Source organism: Chiloscyllium punctatum, chromosome 39 (assembly GCF_047496795.1).
Source record: "Chiloscyllium punctatum isolate Juve2018m chromosome 39, sChiPun1.3, whole genome shotgun sequence".
In the NCBI taxonomy this organism is placed as follows: Eukaryota; Metazoa; Chordata; class Chondrichthyes; order Orectolobiformes; family Hemiscylliidae; genus Chiloscyllium; species Chiloscyllium punctatum.
In genome coordinates this window covers 25,663,387-25,681,185 of record NC_092777.1, presented here as the reverse complement: position 1 = coordinate 25,681,185, position 17,799 = coordinate 25,663,387, and the positions used below count along the sequence as shown (strand labels likewise).

The window sequence follows — 17,799 nt, the reverse complement described above, 5'->3', positions numbered from 1 at the left end:
GTCTTCCAACTTACTTTACTACCTATTGTGCCATCAGCAAATTTAGCAACCATATTTTAGGTTCCTTCATCCAAATCAAAAATTCACATAAATTGTAAAATGCTAACACCCCAGTCATGATTCCTGTGGCATTCCACTCATTAAATATTGCCAACCAGGAAAGGACCCATTTATACCTACTTGCTGTTTCCTGTGAGCCAGCCAATTTCCTATCCATGCTAATATGTTACCTCCAACACCATGAGCTCTTATTTTCTGCAATAACCTTTCATGTGGCATCTTTTCAAGGGTCTTCTGGAAATTTAACTGAACGAATTCCATCGGCATTTATTCCTTTAAGCACAGCACATGTTACTCCTTCAAGCAACACATTGGATAACTGTGATGTCCCTTTCACAAAACCATTTTGATTCTGCCTAATTAGTTTGAATTAGTCTTAATAATATTTTCTAATAGTTTCTCCACGATTGTTCACATTTTTTTCTTCACATTTCTTGTCATATTTGACAACAGCAGAGATTCTGCAGCTTAGAAAATAATAAGCTTCAGCACCTTAACCAATGACATAGGAAGGGAAAAGGTTGAGATTCTGAAGAGAGAATATAGAGAGTTGGGCAGGAATTTAAAAAGGAGATCGTCAAGAGTAGTAATATCTGAATTACTCCTCGTGCTGTGAGCTAGTGAGGGCAGGAACAGGGGAATAGAGCAGATGAATGCATGGTTGAGGAGCTGGTGTATGGGAGAAGGATTCACATTTTTGGATCATTGGAATCTGTTCTGGGGTAGAAGTGACCTGGACAAGGAGGACGGAGTGCACCTAAATTGGAAGGGGACTAATATACTGGCAGGGAGATTTGCTAAAGCTGCTTGGGAGGATTTAAACCAGTAAGGTGGGGGAGGGGGTGGGACCCAGGGAGATAGTGAGGAAAGAGATCAATCTGAGACTGATATAGTCTGAGACGAAGAACAAAGGTGAGTTGAACAGTCACGGCAGGCAGGGACAAAACAGAGAACAAGGTAGTCTGATAAATTAAATGGCATTTATTTCAATGCAAGTGGCCTAACGGAAGGCAGATGAACTCAGGGCATGGTTAGGAACATGGGACTGGGATATCATAGCAATTACAGAAACATGGCTCAGGGATGGACAGGACTGGCAGCTTAATGATCCAGGTTACGTATGCTACAGGAAGGATAGAAAGGGAGGTAAAAGAGGAGGGGGTGTGGCGTTTTTGATAAGGGATAGCATTACAGCTGTGCTGGGGGAGGATATTCCCAGACATCTAGGGAAATTATTTGAGTGGAACTGAGAAATAAGGAAGGGATGATCACCTTATTGGAATTGTATCTTGGACCCCCCTAATAGTCAGTGGGAAATTGAGAAACAAATTTGTAAGGAGATCTCAGTTAAGTGTAAGAATAATAGGGTGGTTATGGTCGGGGATTTTAGCTTTCCAAACATAGACTGAGACTGCCATAGAATTAAGGGTTTAGATGGAGAGGAATTTGTTAAGCGTGTACAGGAAAACTTTCTGATTCAGTATGTGGATGTACCAACTAGAGAAGATGCAAAACTCTACCTATTCTTGGGAAATAAGGCAGGGAAGGTGATTGAGGTGTCAGTGGGGGAGCACTTTGGGGCCAGCGAACATAATTCTATTCGTTTTAAAATAGTGATGGAAAAAGATAGACCAGATCTAAAAGTTGAAGTCCTAAATTAGAGAAAGGCCAATTTTTATGTTATGAGGCAAGATCTTTCAAAAGCTGATTGGAGTCAGATGTTCGCAAGGGAAGGCTGGAAAATGGGAAGCCTTCAGAAATGAGATAACAAGAATCCAGAGAAAGTATTTTCCTGTTAGGGTGAAAGGAAAGGCTGGTAGATATAGGGAATGCTGGATGACTAAAGAAATTGAGGGTTTGGTTAAAAAAAAGAAGTAAGCATAGGTCAGGTATAGACAGGATAGAAGAGTATAACGGAAGTAGGAGTATACATAAGAGGGAAATCAGGAGGGCAAAAAGGGAACATGAGATAGCTTTGGCAAATAGAATTAAGGAGAATCCAAAGGGTCTTTACAATATATTAAGGACAAAAGGGTAACTAGGGAGAGAATAGGGCCCCTCAAAGATCAGCAAGGCAGCCTTTGTGTGGAGCCACAGAAAATGGGGGAGATACTAAATGAATATTTTGCATCAGTATTTACTGTGGAAAAGGATATGGAAGATATAGACTGTAGGGAAATAGATGGTGACATCTTGCAAAATGTCCAGATTATAGAGGAGGAAGTGCTGGATGTCTTGAAACGAGTAAAGGATGGTGTGTTGCTTTCCTGGTGCTAGAGTGAAAGACATCGCGGACAGAGTGCAGGACATCCTCAAGGACGAGGGTGAAGAGCCCGAGGTGGTGGTACACGTCGGCACAAATGATGTCGGGAAGAAGAGGAGGAACATACTACAGCGAGACTTCGCAGAACTAGGAAGAAGGCTAAAAAGCAGGACGTCCAAGGTGGTTATCTCCAGTTTGCTTCCAGTTCCTCGGGCTAGTGTGGCCAGAAACCGGGAGATAATGGACTTGAACGTGTGGTTGGGGAACTGGTGCAGGAAGCAAGGTTTCAAGTTCTTGGATCACTGGGGTATATTTTATGGTAACCATAAATTCTACAAGAGAGATGGCTTGCACCTTAATAGAACAGGGATCGGCATTCTGGCAGGCAGGTTTTCTGCTGCAACACCGCTACATTTAAACTAAGTAGCGGGGGGGAGGGGACAAGCTGGATGTTTAAAAAGGAAATTGAAGGGGTAGTTAGAACAAGAGAAGTCAAGAAAGACAACTGTATCAAGGAGGCAGAAAACTGGAAAAGGCATCATGCTGTAAAGTTGAGTGAAATAAGGGTTGAGGGGAAGGGTGAGAGCAGTAACAAATTAAAAATTCTATATATGAATGCACGAAGCATTAGACACAAGGTGGATGAGCTTGAGGCTCTTTTGGAAATTGGCAGATACGATATTGTGGGGATAACTGAGACGTGGCTTCATGGGGACAGGGCCTGGGAAATGAATATTCAAGGCTACACATGTTATCGTAAGGATAGACTGACGGGCAGAGGGGGTGGGGTGGCCTTGTTGGTAAGGGAGGATATTCAGTCCCTTGCGCGGGCGGACCTAGAGTCAGGGGATGTAGAGTCAGTGTGGATAGAGCTTCGAAACACTAAGGGTAAAAAGACCCTCATGGGAGTCATCTACAGGCCCCCAAACAGTAGTCTGGATGTTGGAGGTAAGTTGAATCAGGAGCTGAAATTGGCTTGTCGCAAAGATGTTACTACAGTTGTTATGGGGGATTTTAACATGCAGGTAGACTGGGTGAATCAGGATGGTATCGGGCCTCAAGAAAGAGACTTTGTGGAGTGCCTCAGAGATGGATTTTTAGAGCAGCTGGTGCTGGAGCCGACCAGGGATAAGGCGATTCTGGAACTGGTATTGTGTAACGAACCAGAATTGGTCAGTGACCTCAAAGTGAAGGAGCCATTGGGAAGTAGTGACCATAATACAATAAGCTTCAATCTGCAATTTGAGAGGGAGTGGGTACAATCTGAAGTGACAATATTTCAGTTGAATAAAGGGAAATATGGAGCTATGAGGGAGCAACTGGCCAAAGTTCAATGGTTTAATACCTTAACAGGGAAGACCGTGGAGGAACAATGGCGGATATTTCTGTGTATAATGCAGAAGATGCAGGATCAGTTCATTCCTAAAAGGAAGAAAGATCCCAGGAGGAGACATGGGCGGCCGTGGCTGACGAGGGAAGTAAAGAAACATATAAGGTTAAAAGAGAAAAAGTATAACTTAGCGAAGATAAGCGGGAAAACGGAGGACTGGGAAGCTTTTAAAGAACAACAGAGGATTAGTAAGAAGGAAATACGCAGAGAAAAAATGAGGTACGAAGGTAAACTGGCCAAGAATATAAAGGAGGATAGTAAAAGCTTTTTTAGGTATGTCCAAGGCAAAAAAATGGTTAGGACAAAAATTGGGCCCTTGAAGACAGAAGCAGGGGAATATATTACTGGGAACGAAGAAATGGCAGAGGAATTAAATGGGTACTTCAGATCTGTGTTCACTGGGGAAGACACAAGCAATCTCCCTGAGGTAACAGTGGCTGAAGGACCTGAACTTAAGGGAATTTCTATTTGCCAGGATTTGGTGTTGGAGAGACTGTTAGGTCTGAAGGTTGATAAGTCTCCGGGACCTGATGGCCTGCATCCCAGGATACTGAAGGAGGTGGCTCGGGAAATCGTGGATGCGCTGGTGATTATTTTCCAGAGTTCAATAGAATCGGGGTTGGTTCCTGAGGATTGGAGGGCGGCTAATGTTGTGCCACTTTTTAAGAAGGGTGGGCGGGAGAAAGCAGGAAATTATAGACCAGTTAGTCTGACCTCAGTGGTGGGAAAGATGCTGGAGTCTATTATAAAGGATGAAATTACGGCACATCTGGATAATAGTAACAGGATAGGACAGAGTCAGCATGGATTTATGAAGGGGAAATCATGCTTGACTAATCTTCTTGAATTTTTTGAGGATGTAACTCGGACGATGGACGAGGGAGATCCAGTGGATGTACTGTACCTGGACTTTCAGAAAGCTTTTGATAAAGTCCCACACAAGAGGTTAGTGAGTAAAATTAGGGCGCACGGGATTGGGGGCAAAGTACTAGATTGGATAGAGAATTGGTTGGCTAATAGGAAACAAAGGGTAGTGATTAACGGCTCCATTTCAAAATGGCAGGCAGTGACCAGTGGGGTACAGCAGGGATCCGTGCTGGGACCGCAGCTTTTTACAATATATGTAAATGATATAGAAGATGGTATCAGCAATAACATTAGCAAATTTGCTGATGACACAAAGCTAGGTGGTAGGGTGAAATATGATGAGGATGTTAGGGGATTACAGGGTGACCTGGACAAGTTAGGTGAGTGGGCAGATGCATGGCAGATGCAGTTTAATGTGGATAAATGTCTGGTTATCCACTTTGGTGGCAAGAACAGGAAGGCAGATTACTACCTCAATGGTATCAAATTAGGTAAAGGGGCTGTTCAGAGAGATCTGGGTGTTCTTGTCCACCAGTCAATGAAGGCAAGCATGCAGGTACAGCAGGTCGTGAAGAAGGCTAATAGCATGCTGGCCTTCATAACAAGAGGAATTGAGTATAGAAGCAAAGAGGTGCTTCTGCAGCTGTACAGGGCCCTGGTGAGACCACACCTGGAGTACTGTGTACAGTTCTGGTCTCCAAATTTGAGGAAAGACATTCTGGCTATTGAGGGAGTGCAGCGTAGGTTCACGAGGTCAATTCCTGGAATGGCAGGATTGCCTTACACGGAAAGACTGAAGCGACTGGGCTTGTATACCCTTGAGTTTAGAAGACTGAGAGGGGATCTGATTGAAACGTATAGGCTTATGAAAGGACTGGACACTCTGGCAGGAGGGAACATATTTCCGTTGATGGGGGAGTGCCGAACCAGAGGACACAACTTAAAAATACGGGGTAGACCATTTAGGACAGAGATGAGGAGAAACTACTTCACCCAGAGAGTGGTGGCTGTGTGGAATGCTCTGCCCCAGAGGGCAGTGGAGGCCCAGTCTCTGGATTCTTTTAAGAAAGAATTGGATAGAGCTCTTAAAGATAGTGGAGTCAAGGGGTATGGAGATAAGGCTGGAACAGGATACTAATTAGGAATGATCAGCCATGATCATATTGAATGGCGGTGCAGGCTCGAAGGGCAGAATGGCCTACTCCTGCATCTATTGTCTATTGTCTATTGACCTGATCAGGTGTACCCAAGAACTCTGTGGGAAGCTTGAGAAGTGATTGCTGGGCCTCTTACTGAGAAATTTGTATCATCGATAGTCACAGGTGAGGTGCCGGAAGACTGGAGGTTGGCAAACGTTGTGCCACAGTTTAAGAAGGGCGGTAAAGACAAGCCAGGGAACTATAGACTGGTGAGCCTGACCTCGGTGGTGGGCAAGTTGTTGGAGGGAATCCTGAGGGATAGGATGTACATGTATTTGGAAAGGCAAGGACTGATTAGGGATAGTCAACATGGCTTTGTACATGGGAAATCATGTCTCACAAACTTGATTGAGTTATTTGAAGAAGTAACAAAGAAGATTGATGAGGGTAGAGCAGTAGATGTGATCTATATGGACTTCAGTAAACTGATTAGCAAGGTTAGATCTCATGGAATAAAGAGAGAACTAGCCATTTGGATGCAGAATTGGCTCAAAAGTATAAGACAGAGGGTGTTGGTGGAGGGTTGTTTTTCAAACTGGAGGCCTGTGACCAGTGGAGTGCCACAAGGATCGGTGCTAGGTCCTCTACTTTTTGTCATTTACATAAATGATTTGGATGCGTGCATAAGAGGTACAGTTAATAAGTTTGCAGATGACACCAAAATTGTAGGTGTAGTGGACAGTGAAGAAGGTTACCTCAGATTACAACAGGATCTTGACCAGATGGGCCAATGGGCTGAGAAGTGGCAGATAGAGTTTAATTCAAATAAATGCGAGGTGCTGCATTTTGGGAAAACAAATCTTAGCAGCACTTATACTCTTAATGGTAAGGTCCTAGAGAGTGTTGCTGAACAAAGAGACCTTGGAGTGCAGGTTCATAGCTTCTTGAAAGTGGCGTCACAGATGGATAGGATAGTGAAGAAGGTGTTTGGTATGCTTTCCTTTATTGGTCAGAGTATTGAGTACAGGAGTTGGGAGGTCATGTTGTGGCTGTACAGGACATTGGAATATTGCGTGCAATTCTGGTTTCCTTCCTATCGGAAGCATGTTGTGAAACTTGAAAGGGTTCAGAAAAGGTTTACAAGAATGTTGCCAGAGGTGGAGGATTTGAGCTACAGGGAGAGGTTGAATAGGTTAGGGCTGTTTTCCCTGGAGCATCGAAGGCTGAGGGGTGACCTCGTGGAGGTTTACAAAATCATGAGGGTCATGGATAAGATAAAAGACAAAGTCTTTTTCCCTGGGGCGGGGTAGTCCAGAACTAGAGGACATAGCTTTTGGGTGAGAGAGGAAGATATAAAAGAGACCTAAGGGGCAACGTTTTCATGCAGAGGGTGGTATGTGTATGGAATGAGCTGCGAGAGGAAATGGTGGAGGCTGGTACAATTGACATTTAAAAGGCATCTGATGGGTATCTGAACAGGAAGGGTTTGGAGGGATATGGGCTGGGTGCTGGCAGGTGGGACTAGATTGGGTTGGGGTATCTGGTCGGACGAGTGGACCAAAGGATCTGTTTCCATGCTGTACATCTCTATGGCTGTTTGACTGTACACAGAGTGTAAATTAGATTGTAAGCACCAAAGGGTTCTGCAAAGTGAAGCAGATTGTTCCTCCAGGGATTCTTGGCTCACTTCTGTTTGGTCAGAGTCAGATTATGTTTGCATTGACTGAAGGAATTTTGCGTCAGTGTAAATTCACCCTCAAATAAAGGGGTTAACATTCTCAAAATTAGATAAATGAATTTCACAGCTATTCACCTTTGAACAGTTGAAATCTTCCTCAGAGGGACAGAAAATCTTACAAAAGAGCAACAAATGTCTGAGAAAGATATGTTAAATCTGTTGCTTATTTACAAACACTCCAAGATGATGACATTATGGAAAGGAATTATCCTGTAATTCATGGGTAAATTAACAGTATATCTTCTAAGTAAAGACACTACTCCCTTAGAGTGAAATTTTATTCAATTAAGTTTTACAATGTTTGGGAAAATATGTGAATTAGGGTCACTCATGACAGTTCTTCAGAAGCCAAGAACTGAGTTTGATTAATAATCCTTCAGAATTATTGTGTAATCTTTGATGTATACGTAACAGCATTGCATGTACCAGGGTTACATGGGTGAGGAGCAAATTATAACTTGCAAAGAGAAGCTTATAGCAGGAACCTGATAAGCTTATGTTTGGATAAAAAATGAACCCAACTGAAGTGAGACATCATTGATGAAATGCTGTAACACATAATGGTCGAAATTCAATTCTCTCACTGTCGTCCCTCCCTCCACCACTGCTGGGAGTGGGCTTAGTGGTGGTGTGGGGGTCACATAGAATCAGCAAGGAAAGTGGGGGGAGGTGTGGTGGGGAAGGGGGGGGGGGAGCTGGAATGGTGCTGTTGGCTTCACAAAGTCCCCTGCGTATGTTGGCAGGAGGGATGGTCGAGGTCATGCTCAGAAGATAAATGACCAATTAATGGGCACTTAAACTGCAACTTTAAGCTAATAAAAGATAGTGACTTCCCTCTGGATGTTGTTCCTCTGATCGAAACCCACGGAGGGCTTATCCAGTGGCTGAATCAGCCCACCAAGTCTGCTGCCCTGGTCCACCTGCAGTCCTTAACTCAACCTGGTGCTGTTAGGATTGAAGAACTCAAGAGTGTGGTGCTGGAAAAGCACAGCAGGTCAGCAGCATCTGAGGAACAGGAGAATCAGGCCTTATTCCTGATGAAGGGCTTTTGCGTGATACGTCAATTCTCCTGCTCCTCGGATGCTGCCTGACCTGCTGTGCTTTTCCAGCACCACACTCTCGACTCTGATCTCCAGCATCTGCAGTCCTCACTTCCTCCGGATTGAAGAGCTAGCAACTCTCCAGTTGGCCTGCTGCCTCTTATAGGCCTTGGGAGTGAGGCAAACCCCCCGACAACAGACACTTTACAACCGACTGTCATCGCATTGCATCGGGTGAAAATGGCCAGGTTGGGGTTTTTTCCCCCAGCTTTCCAGCCATGGACAGGACCACGGGCTTTGACAATAAACTCAGCATAATGTGTACAAAATAGTGACTGTTTACAGCATCCCACTACCAGTAGAGTTGGGTTTCTGTTACTGTTTATAATATATGTATGAAGGACCAGAAATATGACAATGATGTTCAAACAGAAGTAGACATAGAAAATGTCAATTTATATTGGTAGAAGAATCCCTGATTTAAAAAAAACCAGAGAGGGCTTGATGAAATGCATTTTCCTACAGCTTGCGACTGAATCTATTATTCTCTGCAAAAGAGGGGTTTTGGTGGCACATTCAATCAATCAGGGCTTTCCAAAAGGAACTGGATAATTACCTTAACAAAAAGGATTTGCAGAGCTACAGGGTAAAGGGAGAGCAGTGGGGCTAGCTGAGTTTCTCTTACAAGGAGCCAGCATGAACATGAAAGACCAAATGACCTCCTTCAATTGTTGTCACCATTCTAGAGACATTTTTAAAACTGAGGAGCTTAAATGAAAGGCCAAGTCCTATTGTGTCAGCACCAAAATTAGAAAGAGTATGAAATACAAGACAATTGAATGATAACGACAAAACCTGCAATAGCATATAGCAGAGGGATTGAAGGATGTGAGAGGGGACACATTATACAAATGAGCTTCCATTTTAAATCTTTAAAACAGGACTGAGAGAAAAATGAAGGGAGTTATGATAGAAATTTACAGAATTCTGACCAGCCTGGGTAGAGTGGACATGGAGAAGATTTTTCCACTGGTAGGAGAGACTAGGACCCAAGGGCACAGTTCAGAGCAAAGAGATGACCCTTTAGAACCGAGATCAGGAGGAATTTCTTCAGCCAGAGGGTTGTTAATCTGTAGATCTCTTAGCCACAGAAGTCTGTGGAGGCCAGAAGTATATCTAAGAGGTTCTTGATTGGTAAGGGGATCAAGAATTATGGGAAAAGGCAGGAGAATGGGGTTGAGAAACATATCAACCATGATCAAATGGCAGAGCCTACTCAATGGGCCAAATGGCCTAATTCTGCTCCTATGGCTTGTGATCTTAAAGACAGTGAAACAACCAAGTAGCGCCTCCATTAAGAATATTTCAGATTTGCTATACTACGATACCATGTCAGCAGGAATGGGACATCTACATATCACACCAGCAGTACTTGGGCATGTACTAACTAGATTACAAACAAAATAAGTTCATGGCTTTTAAATCTATCACAAAGGGGATACAACCCACACAGCAACAGTGACAAAGAAATATGTTGAGCTTGTAAACTGTATATCTTGGCATAATTTGGCAAGAAAAAAATCCAAATAGAAGGGCCAACCACAATGGACTCTGAAAGACCTCAATCTGTTTGAAATTCTGCTTTTTGTAAATGGCCCATATTTTTGTTTAGTTTGGAAATTAAGATGCAACTTTCAACCAACTTTCAAGTATTTAGTGTATGGAATAGAATCTGTTGGTTTAGTCATATTGAACCCATCTGACTAATAAAATCCATCATTAAAATATGTGAGAGTGCATTTTTTGGAAGGCTTTTCAATAACTGGGAGGTGGAATCCAATTGGGCTTTGCACTGATGTCAAATGAAGGTCATTGGCATTGCTTATTTTAATCAGATTGTTTTTCTTGTTCTAACACATTCACCTAAAAAGACACATGTAATTCACAGGAGCCTTTTACTCATAGTATCAGAGTTTTTCACAGCTGTCTTCCATGTAGATTGTGGACTGCATTAACACACTGTATATTGCACAATATTTTCCAGAGCTCACCTTCCTGGATTTGCAAGTGTTTTATTTGTGACAGCCTGCAGCATGCTTTTAAAACTTAATTTATGTAAATTAGAATGAAGTGAAACTGGATGTTGGAAATCTGAAATAGGAAAACAAGCTGCAACAAATGACTCAGCATCTCAGGAAAATAAGGTGAAAACAATGACTGCAGATGCTGGAAACCAGATTCTGGATTAGTGGTGCTGGAAGAGCACGGCAGTTCAGGCAGCATCCAAGTAACTTCGAAATCGACGTTTCGGGCAAAAGCCCTTCATCAGGAATAAAAAGCTTTTTATTCCTGACGAAGGGCTTTTGCCCGAAACGTCGATTTCAAAGCCACTTGGATGCTGCCTGAACTGCTGTGCTCTTCCAGCACCACTAATCCAGGATCTCAGGAAAATAGATTGCCCTATTTTCTCTTTTCAACTTTCCTGCTGCAGCTTGAGTGTGAATTGGACTGACTTCAGCAGTCAAGTGTTTGAAACAGTAGTTCTGTGTCTTACATGCTCGGAGTATTGCCCTGTGACCAGCTTGAACTCTTGCACTTTCTGATTGTCTCCCCTCCCACCATCAGTGAAGTCTGCACTAACATGACATCCGTGATAGCAGGTGTAGAAGCCCCAGCAGAAGTAAAATAATCTGATCAGACTTTATGAAAAAAGACAGAATGCTCTGACACAAAATTAGAAAATTCATTGCTTTCGTTAGCTGGATTCAAAAGTCAATGCTCAGATTGAAGGAGGCACTGTTGTAACACATTGTTCCAAATTGAATATGGCAATCCTTGGTATCACATTAAAGCCTACCAGGCCGCAATTGCCATAATGCATTTTCCCTTGTTAATAACTTAGCGTATTCTGTAATTTAATTTGATAGAGAGCCACTTCAACTCGTCAGTAGTTTCTAAGATGAAAGAGAAGTTCCATATTGAAGGTAGTCATATGAGCTTCTGCTACACCCTTTCAAACTCGATTGGATTTCTCACAACGTAGAGTTTCCTACAACAGGAATACATGAGCATAATTGTAAATTTAATTACCGTCAGAGCTCCTGGGCAGTAGAACAGGACAAAGTGATAGAAACGACCGTAGCGATTTAATAGACAGCTAAGTTTTCTTTGTATGGATTTGCAGGCAAATGAATTGAATTGCACATGGTTTAACTTCAGATGCCTTTTCTCTCACAAAGCATGAACTTTAAACAGGCCCAAATCTAGGGCACTGAATCAGAGCTAATCAAGGTCTCATATAAACCACCACTTCCAAAACAAAGTGTCTCACATTTTAACTAACTGTCTGTCTCGACATAGATATTTTTTGAATTGAGTTTCAGTGTTAGCTTTAGAAATGTCTGCAGTTGGCTGAAACCTCAAGCTACTGTACCATACTCTCTAGATCATTAATGTAACAGGAATAAAAACAGGTATCTGTCACGTCATTCCCTGTGGGTTTCATTTAAGAGCACAAAATATTACATTAATAATATAGATGGATTAAATAATACAAATAAAGAAACAGCCACTGTTATTAAAGAGATCACAATATTGTGATGCATTGTGCATTGCTCTGGGGCCCACTGTCACAAACATTAGTCAAACAGGCCAATAAGAGGTCTGTGCTTGTAAAATCCAAAAGTTTGAAGACTAAATTTTCTTCCAGAATTTTCTATAATGGTCAATTGTCAGCTGACTAATAAAGGAAAGCATGCCAAATACCTTCTTCAGTATCCTTTCCACCTGCGACTCCATTTTCAAGGAATTATGAACCTCCATTCCAAGGTCTCTGTTCAACAACATTCCCCAGGACCTTACCATTACATGTATAAGTCCTGCCCTGTTCTGCCTTTCGAAAATGCAGCACCTCACATTTATCTAAATTAAACTCCATCTGCCACTCATCAGCCCATTGGCCCATCTGATCAAGATCCCACTGTACTCTGAGATAACCCTCTTTGTAGCCACATCCACTACATCAGCTGCAAACTCACTAACCATACCTCCTATATTCACATCCGAATCATTTATATAAATTATGAAATTACAATAATTGACAGTGATAGGAAACAGAATAATGTTTAATTAATATTTTTTCAGGCTGAAGGAATTCAGGGTTCGGTATTGGGTCCCTTGCATTTCCTGAAATGTATGATATAGATCTTGGTGCGCAGGGAACTATTTCACAGTTTGAGAATGACCGTTTGAGAATGACACAACACATGGAGAAATTGTAAACTTTGAGGTGGAAAGTGTAGAATATCTAGAAGGATATTGACAAGGTGATGGAGTGAGCAGATAAGTGGCAGATGAAGTTCAATTCAGAGAAATATTAGGTGACACACCTCAATACAAAAAATGGACACAGTATAACATAAAGTGTACCATTCTAAAGGATGTGCTGGAGCAGAAAGAGAGCTGTGTACATGCGTAAGTCATTAAAAGTGGTAGAACAGGTGGAGAGCGCGGTCAATAAAGCACACAGTATTCCAGGCTTCAGTAATACGAGCATTGAATACAAGAGCAGGGAGGTTAGGATTTAACACTGGCTAGACATCAACTAGAGTATTTTCTGCAATTCTGGGCACCACAGTGGGGGAAGGATTGGAGAGAATGCAAAATTGTTTACAAGAACAGTTCGAGGGATGGGAAACTTCAGTATGAGAAACAAATTGAAGTAATTAGGTAGTGAAGATTAGAAGGAGATTTGATAGAAGATTTTTAAATAATGAGGGACCTGGACCGAGTAGATAGGGAGAAAGTGTTTCCACTCAGAAACAGATTGGGAATCAGACAGTGTCGTACTGAAGTGTTTTGCAAAAGAAGCAAATGGGAGGTGAGAAAAACGGTTTTCACACTGTGAAAAGTTAGGATCGGGAATGCACTGCCTGGTATTGTGTGGAGGCAGGTTCATTTGAGGCATTTAAGAGGATAATTATTTAAATAGAAACAATAAGTAGGGTTGCAGGGAAGTAACAGGAAATTGGCACTTAGTCAGATGGCTCAGCGAGCTGACGAGGACATTAGGTAGAATGGCTTTCTCTAGCACTGTAACAACTCTGTGATTCATTTCACAAAGGATGTTAAGAGCTTCCACTGGACTGAATGGCAATGGCCTTATAGCTCTCTATGGGACAATTACATTTTAGAGAGAAGGACTGATGCAGCTGCTGAGGTGATAAAATCCTCAGTAAGCACATATTAAGATGAAGAGGAATTAAAGGATTAGCCAGAAAGTTAAAGGGAATATATTGTTAATTGACTGAGATGGATGTAAACCACCACCCAAGTGAATGAAAGTGAGGCAGTTTAGTGATCGAATTCTTCAAATCAAGAGTATAATTATAACCAAGCTCACAACAGCCAGCTATTCTGTTGTTTTTGAGCTTTCACAGTTCTTCTGAAAAGCAAACTATTCAACCCTAAATTACAGCTGCCCACTCACAGTGGGAAACTTGTCAAAGAGTAGTGTTCTTGCTCTCAAATCTTTGGCTTCTCAAGATGATTCATACTAGTCTGTATATTTCTCAATAACTGAGGATAGAGTTAAAGCTTCCAGCATATTGATGCATTGCCAGGTTTCAAGATGGATTAGCTTTGTACTTATGTCATTGATTGTGTGATGAGACGCAGGGCTGGGTTTGACTTGTGCGATCTGACATTTCTTGTTTTGGCAGGACCTGACAGGTGGAGGATTTGAAGGAAACTTGAATTCACTGATGTTGAAGGAAGGTTTGGACTACTATCATTTCAGCTAAGGACCCCCGCTACTACTACTATATCGTTGACTTACACCAGTGCCTGCAGGAAGATAGAAAATAATTTTGTCTCATTACAGATTTTATTACAGTTAATTCAACATGGGGTTGAGTTTGTTTGAGAAGACTTTTCAATGGGGTCTTGTGTTTCTGGTAATGCTTTGGGGACATGGTTCATGCTTACAGTTGAACTCATAGATCACATTGAACTAAAAAGTGTCTAAGTGACATTAATAATTACCAGAAAATTCTATTCAAAAGAATAAAAGTGCTCCTCCAGCAGAACCTTTTAAACCCATGACCACTACCCTGGAGAAGGACAAAGGGCAGCAGATATATGGGAACACCAGCAAGCTACCCTCAAAGCCACTATATCGCTGCTCTGCCAAAACCATAAAATTCACTTCCGAAAGCATTGTGGGTGCATCTACATCACAAAAACTTCAGTGGTTCAAGAAGGCAGCTCATTGCTTCCTTCTCCAGGTCAATTGGAGATGAGTAATGAATGCTTGACTGGCTGCCGATCCTCACATCCCTTCAATGAATACTGAAAACAAACTTGCATTTTAGAATATTCTTCACAACCTGTGTATGTCTCATTTTAAAGCCTTTTTTTTTAAAAGGTGTGTTCTAGCCAGATTCTTCTAAGGAATTTATTTTGCTGATAGATTTTCAAGCATCATTGTTTACAGCATTGATCAAACTCATGGGATTTCTTTCCTGGCTTCCTTCCTGCAGTAGTGTATTTTGAACTTCAATGTCGATTTACAAATAAAATCGAACAGGAGAAAGAAACTCTGATCAGGGCAAAAGCTGTCCAACACTATAATGGAGTAATATCCCAAAGTGTATGGATTCCAAGCAGGTAGAAACGTAATTTACACGCAGAGAACTAGCAGTTTGTAATATGTCCTTGTTCAGTTAGAAAGCCACCTTTCAATTCAAGGGATGACGGTGGGGGGTTGAATCTAAAAGTTCCACCTCCAATTCTCCCATTTCAAATGAGTTCTCTGGCTCTGTTCTGAAAGGCTGTAAACCATGCGCAGGAAATGTCATCAATGCCAAGAGGATCCCACAGTCTTGGCAGCACAGGTTGAGAAACATCGTTTTCTCCCAAGCCACTCCATGTCTTCACTCCTTCTGCCATGAAAGGGTGGAATAGAACCGTTCCGGTGATTTGTGTAATGCATCATTGAACCAATCCTGCTGATGGTATGCAACCACCACTCCAGTTTCGGTGGAAGCAGCTCTTTCATTCATGAGTGTGCATACTCTGCAGACCCTGATGACTACACTTGGTACATATGAAATGCTGTAAGAATGCAGTGTTCACATTCAGGCCTCCCTCAATCAGATCACAGACATTCAGAACTACTACATGGCTTTTCTTGCCAAACCTGGAGAATGAATCGCCCTAACAAACCTTGGATAATTGCAGCCGGAGCCTTGTCTATCATCTTGAATGCCTCCTGGGCAGTTGTACATGTGACACGTCACTCAAGGAGGCCAGAATCAAACTGGTTAAGCAGCCTTTACTTTTGGTGACAATGAGGTGAGTGTTTGAATTATTGCACAAAAGAGAGATGAAAAAGCAGATTACAGTCTTGTACACTCACACACACGTATTATTGCAATTATCTTGGCGACTTAGTTTTGTTTAAGTATATGTGATGATTTTTGTTGCCGTCTGTTATTCTGTTGACCTCATGGCTAGAGTTAATGTGGTAATAGATATTCACAAGCCTTCTGGGTATGTCCTTCCATTCTGAAAGATGTCTATTCTGCGTTTCATTCCTGGATGTGTCTATGTATGTACATTGGTCAAACCTTTGTTGTAAAGTGAATAACACAAATAAAAGACTATTTAATAACAATGTGAAGAATTGCATAACATATCATTTAAATCACTGTTTAGGACATAACAACTGTAAGTCAAACTCCTCCTCAACTGGTATCAAGTTTTATCAAAAGGAAATCTGAAAGAGCATTGGCTAGTATTTCGAAGGCCTAAATATACATGTGTCTTCTGTGGGACGTTTTATCAAAAACTAACATTGCACTTTAAACACCTGGAGTGAGAAAATGAGCGATTTGGAACTCAGGCAGAATCCAGTTCTGCTGGGCTTATAATCTGTTTATTCTGGGCCTTTGAATTTCATGCCATAGAGTCATATAGATGTACACCATGGAAACAGACTCTTCGGTCCAACCCATCCATGCCAACCAGATATCCCAACCCAATCTAGTCCCACCTGCCAGCACCCGACCCATATCCCTCCAAACCCTTCCTATTCATATACCCATCCAAATGCCTCTTAAATGTTGGAATTGTACCAGCCTCCACCACTTCCTCTGGCAGCTCATTCCATACATGTACCACCCTCTGCATGAAAACGTTGCCCCTTAGGTCTCTTTTATATCTTTCCCCTCTCACCCTAAACCTATGCCCTCTAGTTCTGGACTCCCTCACCCCAGGGAAAAGACTTTGCCTATTTACCCTATCCATGCTCCTCATAATTTTGTAAACCTCTATAAGGTCACCCCTCAGCCTTTGATGTTCCAGGGAAAACAGCCCCAGCCAGTTCAGCCTCTCCCCATAGCTCAAATCCTCCAAACCTGGCAACATCCTTGTAAATCTTTTCTGAACCCTTTCAAGTTTCACAAAATCTTTCCGAAAGGAAGGAGACCAGAATTGCACACAATATTCCAATAGTGGCCTAACCAATGTCCTGTACAGCCACAACATGACCTCCCAACTCCTGTACTCAATACTCTGACCAATAAACGAAATCATACCAAACACCTTTTTCATTATCCTGTCTGCCTGCGACTCCACTTTTAAGAGGCTATGAACTTGCACTCCAAGGTCTCTTTGTTGAGCAACACTCCCTAGGACCTTACCATTAAGTGTATACGTCCTGCTAAGATTAGCTTTCCCAAAATGCAGCACCTTGCATTTATCTGAATTAAACTCCATCTGCCACTTCAGCTTTGGGCGGGTTAGAAGGTTAGTTACTCACCTCTGACCTGCTCTTATACCCACTGTGTTTATGTGCTGAGTCCAGTTGAGTTTCTGTTCTGTGGTAAACCCAAGGATGATGATAGTGGGGGATTGATGGAAAGTAACACCGTTGAATGACAAGGGACAGTGGTTCGATTATCTTTACTGGAGATGGTCATTGCCTAGCATTTGTGTGGCGCAAATGTTATCTGCCACTTATCAGCCCAAGCCTGAGTCTGTTGCATTTCAATATGGACTGCTTCAGTATTTAAGGAATTGCAAATGGTGCTGAACATATTTGCCAATGATTGCACAATGTCCACTTCTGCCCTTATGATGAGGGAAGGTCATTGATGAAGCAGCTGAAGACAGTTGGGCCTATAATACTACCCTGAGGAACTCCAGCAGAGATGTCCTGGAGCTGAGATGACTGACATCCAACAATCACAACTATCTTCCAATATGTCAGGTATGACTTCAACCAGTAGATAGTTTGCCCC

General features: G+C 42.2%; 1 protein-coding gene across 4 annotated transcripts in view; it reads left to right on the top strand.

The window, feature by feature from the left end:
* The window catches only part of b3gntl1 (UDP-GlcNAc:betaGal beta-1,3-N-acetylglucosaminyltransferase-like 1), a 369,979-nt gene extending 353,828 nt beyond the window's left edge, over positions 1–16,151 (top strand). For all 4 annotated transcript variants that reach the window (XM_072558329.1, XM_072558328.1, XM_072558331.1 and 1 more), the window contains one exon: positions 14,218–16,151. In XM_072558329.1, coding sequence (XP_072414430.1) covers positions 14,218–14,298 — 81 coding nt within the window. In that variant the 3' untranslated portion in view covers positions 14,299–16,151. The remainder of the gene's footprint in view (positions 1–14,217) is intronic.
* Positions 16,152–17,799: the final 1,648 nt, after the last annotated feature.